At 29.2% G+C, this 7422-nt stretch overlaps 2 protein-coding genes across 2 annotated transcripts in view; one reads left to right on the top strand and one right to left on the bottom strand.

Annotated features, from left to right (window-relative positions):
* Positions 1–3633, top strand: part of LOC102675376 (EF-hand domain-containing family member C2-like) — a 5283-nt gene extending 1650 nt beyond the window's left edge. The window contains exons 4-14 of the mRNA XM_006618597.2: positions 3–204; positions 284–526; positions 759–985; positions 1121–1312; positions 1418–1560; positions 1771–1967; positions 2125–2261; positions 2335–2448; positions 2532–2711; positions 2827–2929; positions 3064–3633. Of these exons, the coding sequence (XP_006618660.1) occupies positions 3–204; positions 284–526; positions 759–985; positions 1121–1312; positions 1418–1560; positions 1771–1967; positions 2125–2261; positions 2335–2448; positions 2532–2711; positions 2827–2929; positions 3064–3213 (1888 nt within the window). The 3' untranslated portion in view covers positions 3214–3633. The remainder of the gene's footprint in view (positions 1–2; positions 205–283; positions 527–758; positions 986–1120; positions 1313–1417; positions 1561–1770; positions 1968–2124; positions 2262–2334; positions 2449–2531; positions 2712–2826; positions 2930–3063) is intronic.
* A 436-nt stretch (positions 3634–4069) lies between these two features.
* The window catches only part of LOC102675050 (protein Wnt-11b-2-like), an 11755-nt gene continuing 8402 nt past the window's right edge, over positions 4070–7422 (bottom strand). The window contains exon 6 of the mRNA XM_006618596.2: positions 4070–4583. Coding sequence (XP_006618659.2) covers positions 4409–4583 — 175 coding nt within the window. The 3' untranslated portion in view covers positions 4070–4408. The remainder of the gene's footprint in view (positions 4584–7422) is intronic.

The raw sequence follows: 7422 nt of genomic DNA on the forward strand, positions 1-7422 counted from the left end.
AGAATTCCAATGCCTGATCCAGTAAGATATAGATTCTACGATATTATTGATTTAAATATCGGCAAAGAACCGGAAATATATGGAAGAGTATATAAAATTGTAGACTGCGATAAATTTACAAGACAATTTTTAAATCGTATGGGAATCCCAGTTCCAGATCCTATAGAAATACCAAAAGATCCCCATATGGAACTTCACAAACAGGCAAGTTATATAATTAAAAGTACAGTCATAAAATATATTACAGTTGACTATAATTAATGAAATAATTGATTTAAAACAGGAAAGATTTCCAAAGAATCCAAAGCGGACGATTGATACTCTCGGTGATTTTTTAAAATATGATAGACAAGTACTTCGATTTTATGGTTATTGGGATGACACGGATAGTCTTTATGGCATTGTCCATGATCTTGAAATTCATTATTTTCTTTGCGACAACACAATGGAGATTAAAGAGAACGTGCCAGAGAATTCTGGACGAGATACCGGTCTTATGTTTCTGCGACGTATGAAAGTGCCTAAAGTAAGAATTCGTATTTCCTAAAAAGATGTGTACGTAAATCGTTATCCTTAAGTCTCAGTACTTCATTATCCTAGAACAAAATGATGAACGAATTAGATTTGCAAGATAATAAATTAATCTCTAAAATAAATAAATAAATAAAATTAATTTTCTTAAAATATTTTTATTTATTTATAAATTTGATGAAATTCTTAAGTAATTTAAAAAAATTAAGAAAATTGGAATTTGACAGTTTTTTAGTGAACTTGATCCAATTGGAACGAGTGATCTTTTCTCTGTTCTGAATGTGTTGGGAGAGGACATGATTCATGGTTACTATACGATAGATTCATTGAACACTGGAAAAGTTAATAAAGAGTATTATAAAGAAAATGAGCTTAGTATCGGTGCAAAAATAAATATTTTTGGTAAAAAAATTATTATAACAGATATGGATGCTTTTACGAAGGAATTCTACAGGTAAAAAAAAAATATAAAAAGAATATTTGAGGATTAATTTATTATCAATAAATTGATAAATTAATTATTTACAAGATAGAATAAATTGAAAATATGATATATATATATATATGTTTTTTTTATATCGTTCTAAAGGAAAAAATATGGTTTGAACGAATTTACACCAATGGAAAGACCTCGAAAACGTAATGAGATTTGCATAAAAATGGAAAAATATATTCCACCTTACAATGGTTTCGGCACTTACGAAGATTCTCTCGGAAATTGTTTTGCTATGATACCGCAACCACCGAAAAAAGATATCACTAAATTTTTGCATTACGATAAGTACGTGTAATTGCAAAACAAACATAAAATTCAGAAGCGTAATTGCAAAACAAAATTAAATAAAATATATTTTATAACTTTTTCCTATATATCTCTTTTTCGTAGAGAGGGTTTTAACAGTCACGTTTTAAGATTCAGAGCAAAAATGATATCGAATATACCAGAAAACGAAGATAGAATATTTATTGTAAGGGTTTTTCTTATGGATGATACGATTTCTATCTATGAATTGGCGAAAAGAAATTCAGGTAAACGTTTCTTTCCTTATTATTATTAATCCAATATCATTATTGAAATTCTTAACATTACAGCCACAAAAATTGGATCAATTATTTTAATCTCTCCCTTATCTTATACGGGGAAAAAGGGATCGCGGTTTATTTAAATATTACAAAATTACTAATACTGTCCTAGAATATTTCTTTATCAATTTTATGCGTTTTTCGTGAAATTTATAGGTTTTACGCGATGCGAGTTTCAGAAGAGGATGCCAATAATGTTGCCTAATCAAGAGATATTTGTAAGCAAGAAACCGGATTATTACAAGCCTGAAGATTTCTATATTGGAGCACGTCTTAACTTGAACAATTTTATCTTCGAAATGATCTCTGCTGACATTTATGCTCTTCGTTACATGGAGTTACATTGCGATAAGGTTCAATAATTTATTCCACGTTTCACTGTTTTTACTGTTCCTACAGTTTTGAGCTTTAAAACGCGCGATTAAACGTTCCCTTACAAATTCGACGCTGATAAGTCGTTGAAATATAAACGTTTCTCTTACGATTTTTTTTTCTTTTTCTTTTTTCCAGTTTCCAAAAGCTAACGCAAAATTAATCCTAGAAAAGATACGGGAAGCGTTGAAACCAGTTTATAAGGAATTTATACAACTTTATACAACGAAGAAATTAAACGATGAGGATCAAATATTGCCATATGAAAAACTCAGGTATTTTAATTGAATTGATTGCTCGAATGATTGGTTAATTTTTTAAAATAATATTCTACTAATTTTTTTCCAGAGAAATCTTGCTTCAATATTTAAAAGATGATATAACGGAACACGAAATAATTACAATTGCTCGACATTACTCGTCTCACGAGAAGAAAGAATTTCATACTCGGGAATTCATAAGGTAAATCAATTGAAATATGTTAAAAATAGCGATATAAAATTCCTTAAATATTTTAAGAATATCGATAATTTTCCTTCTTTCAGACAATTAATACATACAGAGGTTATACGAACCTTGTGGAACGATCTCGATCGTTTGGAAGAAGATTTACATAATTGTGACAGAGGAAGAACAGGATTTTTATCACGTGATAGAATATATATTACTCTTCGTGGTTGCAAGGTTCCAATTGACGTAGAACTTTTAAATTCTATGCTTGACCAGTATGTATAGGTTATTAAATATTAAATATTAAAATTTTCATTCCTATTTATTATACGTACTTGTAATAATTTGAACAATAAATGACATTATTATTTTCTTTTAATAATAATACAGCATTCATACGAACGAGAATGGGAAATTGGATTATAATGATATGCTTAGATTTATGAATGTAAAAGTAGATCCTCTTCCTCCTGCTCTACCGATAAACATCAAGGTATTTTTATTCCTTTTATTTTTATTGCTGTTTAACGCTAAATATTATATATATTTATGCATTATTTTTAAAAAAATAATATGAGAAAATTATTATTTATCACGTATAAATCGTTTGTTATATATATTTTTTAGTCGGCTCTTTGGTGGGCATCGGAAAAGCAACCGGATTGTGGGACTGGTATAATATGGTGTGCACTTATAAAAGATTTAGATATCAAAATAGAAGAAACGGATGGAACGGATGAAACGGAAAAACCGAAAGAAATAGAAAATATACGATAGATCAAACGATATTTTTATACGATAGTTTATCATCTATACAAAATTTTACGACCAATAATAACGTAATTAAAAAATACACAAAAATTAAAAATTTCTTCAAAGTGTAACGTATATTTTTTATCACTTTATTATTGTACTCGATATTTATATCGATAACGATTTTTATAATGAATATATTTTACTACTCACCAATTGCATGTGTCGCAGTTATATATATATCGTAAAAATCGTAGTATAATAATCGATAGTTTTGAAGTGAATAAAAGTATGTTTTCTCTATATCAAGTGATGATTTATTATTAGAACATAATTTTTAATACAAACTACGTCGAATTTGGATTTAGCAAATTATTTACATAGCGACTAACCATGCCTTATATCTAACATGCCATCTATGCTGTCCTCTTTAATTGAAATTTCCTATCTAAATATTTAATTAATTAATGTATATATATATATATATATATATATATATATATATATATATNNNNTATTGTCAAAAAATAATGATTACATTGTTCATATCAATGAAAATAAATTAAGAAAGGTTAAAAGAAAACGATAAACGACCTTATTTGTAAAAAATGTTAGATAGGATAATTAAACTAAAGAGGGCAGTATATCTAACAATAAGTGTTGTCCTTTGATCTTATCATTATTTTGTTATCAAATATAATCAATGTAATCATCTTTGATCTGATATCTATATCTTTTCAATATTTTGAAAAATGTTGACAACACTTTATTATATTTTTATCGAAGATTTATTAATTTTAATAAATAATTGAGATAAATAAGAATTTTTTATCAAGTTCTTTTATCTTTAATATAACGTATTTTTTTTTTTTTTTTTTTTTTAATTCAACTTTTTCATCATTGATGATTCATTTTAAGTAATTATATAATTTATCTGTTTGCATCAACGTTTCCCCCTCTTCCCCCTATATAATATCGACGATCTCTAAAAATAACTACAAATACGCGTTCCAACTGGTAATATTTTTTAATCGTTTTAAATTATCACGACAATTAATTGCACCATATATAAATAAGTATTACTCGTTAAACGCAATGGACAATTTTATCGCTTAAGGGGAATCCCATATGCGGTGAAAAGCGATGGAAATGAATTTTTGTCGATTCGACGATCAGGATAAATTTTTTTATTCTAAAATTTCTACGAATCCCCGTTTATTTATTTGCATTCGTACGTTTTCATAACTTTTCTGCACGTTTTACACTTTACGTAACAGCAACTGATATATTTGCAATCGCATCTCTCTAAAACCTCTTCCGTTCTCGTCACGTGTCCCCGGCTGCAACAGAGATACTCGCAACCTTCGTATCCGGTACTGCTGCCGTTACATTGTCTGAAAGAAAAAAATTTTATCAAATAAGTTATCTCTAAAATATATTACAAGATCAAAATTGACTCCAATAAGTTATCTCGAAAATATATTACAAGATCAAAATTGACTCCAAGAAAATATTAATAATTAAAAAAATAATTATTACACGATCGATATCCCTTATTACGATCATTACGATATTTATTGCATCGTTAATTATAGGTCAATTAATTGTAATATCACAATATCACTGATAAGAAATCAATTCGTTTTATTATCGTAATAAACGATCATTCAAAATGTACATTAATTAAATTATAAAGGAAACAAATTAATCGTCGAATATTTTTTTTTTGTTACTTATAATAGAGAATGATAAAAAAGAATAATAAAAAATAAGTAGAAAATTATTCAATAAACCTTCGAGGATTTTAAATCCTTAAATCCTTATAATCTCTGTATATTAATGCTTGATCTCTGGTGATCCATAAATATTGCATCTTACGGCGAATAAAAAGAGAGAGAGAAAGAGAGAAAGAGAGAAAGAGAGGGAAAAAAGGAGAAAAGTCTCTCGGAAGTTTGTCCTCGCGCATGTTACGACGCACATTTTACACACAGGTGTAGTGTCAAGAAAAAACGATTTCGAAAAGTATACGGTGAAATTGCCGAGGGCGTAATAAACATTCACCACGCCTACTTTGTATAATTATACGGAGGGTTATAATTACCGGTTGTAACCTGTAATTGGTAGGGACCAGTCAGTGGTGCCCAAAGGAAACTTGGTACCATATATTTACCGACGGAAATAAAATATTAACGTGTCCAAAACTAGCATCCGATTAGCCTTACGAATTGACTTACCAGTTGACTTCATCCATTAGATATTTTCTGATCGAAAATTATTGGAAAAAAAAAAAAAAAAAAAAAAATTCAACTTTTTTTTCCCCCGGGGGAAAAAAAAGTTGAATTTTTTTTTTTTTTTTTTTCTTTTAAATTTTTTTTTAAAAAAATTTTTTAAAAAAAAAAAAAAAAAAATTCAACTTTTTTTTCCCCCGGGGGAAAAAAAAGTTGAATTTTTTTTTTTTTTTTTTTCTTTTAAATTTTTTTTTAAAAAAATTTTTTAAAAAAAAAAAAAAAAAAAAAAAATTCAACTTTCTTTTCGCGCGAGAGATAAAGCAAATAGCACTCGAAACACTCGAAATGAAGTATCTATTTACACGTAATTAACAGACTATGAAACTGGACTAGAATGTATTTCTTAAATGAATCGATCGTGTATTCTATTATATTCTTATCTTTATTAACATTTATATCTATTTTTATATTTGTTTAAGAACTGCTTGATGAAGAATTGCTATTTTACACGTCTATTATATATACGTATATATTTTCTTTTTTTATTGGAATGGCTGTTTGTTATCGCTACGTTCTATTTATACCAGGATATCGAGATCATTTTTATTTCTGTGCCGTCTCATTCCACTGCGCTAATGATAACGATCGATCGTTGTCAGATGCAACGGAAATGACATTAATTTTTGCCTAATAGTACGGATGGTGATTCGAGGAGTGATTTATAGGGTTGGCCAAATGAAACAAAGAGCCAGGAGGGTTTCGCCGCGATCTTTCTGCATCTTCCTTCTAGAACCGGTCACCGTTCCCCGGAATACCGTGGATGATCTTAATTCACAAACATCGAGGCGTGAATAATTCAGAGCGACGAAGATTCCTCCTTTCGCCTTGCCGCCGGAAAAACCGTAGCGAATGCAATCAACAAAGAAAGAAACATCTTTATTTCCTTTATTTTGTTCCCGCTTCGTGTTAATAGTGATTGTTACCTGAATAAACCTTCTCTTATTACGTAGAACCCTTGGGATATCTCTCGTTAGGAATTAACGAGATATATGTTTCGATATATATATATATATATTTTTTTTTATGTCGAAATAAATGTTATATAGTGTTTGACCATCGAATTAGAATTGTTAAAAATGTTTTTTTTAACAATTTTTAATAATCTTTAAAAAAAAAAATTGAAAGATGGAAAATAATTAATTACGAATAAACAGTCGAGTCGTAAACACTCGTTGAATTGATTAAACATTGAAAAAGGGATTTAATAAATATTTTGAATACTAATAATACACTTAAAATATTCAATTTTAAAAAGAATCCACAGGGGATCTTGGTGGCCCTGCTAAGATCTTCACTATTCAATACAGAAATTCTATCTTCGATGTCGTCATAACAAATGCGTCATGCTTATACCATTTGAATAGTCAAATTCTGTAAAGTAAAACGAAAGAAATTTCATAGCTTGTGCCAAGCTATATGGTAGAATCGTTAAAATATCGTAAAACATAAGATTTATTCGAGAACAGGTTTCCTGATCGGTTGGAAAAATGTGAGGTTCCGCCCTATCTCGAAGGTCTTCTCTCATAGGTAATTATCGGACGCAGTCGTATAAATAAGCGAGTATCTCGCTACGCGGACGATAACTAAGATCGAGGTGTAGGAATTCGTTGTGTGTGGCTATTATAGAAAATGGAACAAGTCGAAGAATCGAGTGGATCTACAGAATGGAAATAGGTATTTTATTAGCGCGAGATAACGATTAGTTGATCAGAGACAGAGGCAGGAATAAATGTATGTGTACACTGTGATCACCTCGAATTGCGGATCGTAAACCGTCCTGAAATATCACGTGTGCGATATCTGCATTATGCATCGACTAGATACCTGTCCATTTTTTTCTCGCGTTTAAGCGATTTTATTTTACGTAATGAAAAGCGGATGATGGCTATGCGAAACGTCCTCTCATATTTCTGAAAATATATCTGATCGAAGTAAAAAAAAAAAA

Source organism: Apis dorsata, unplaced genomic scaffold (genome assembly GCF_000469605.1).
Source record: "Apis dorsata unplaced genomic scaffold, Apis dorsata 1.3 scaffold_360, whole genome shotgun sequence".
Classification (NCBI taxonomy): Eukaryota; Metazoa; Arthropoda; class Insecta; order Hymenoptera; family Apidae; genus Apis; species Apis dorsata.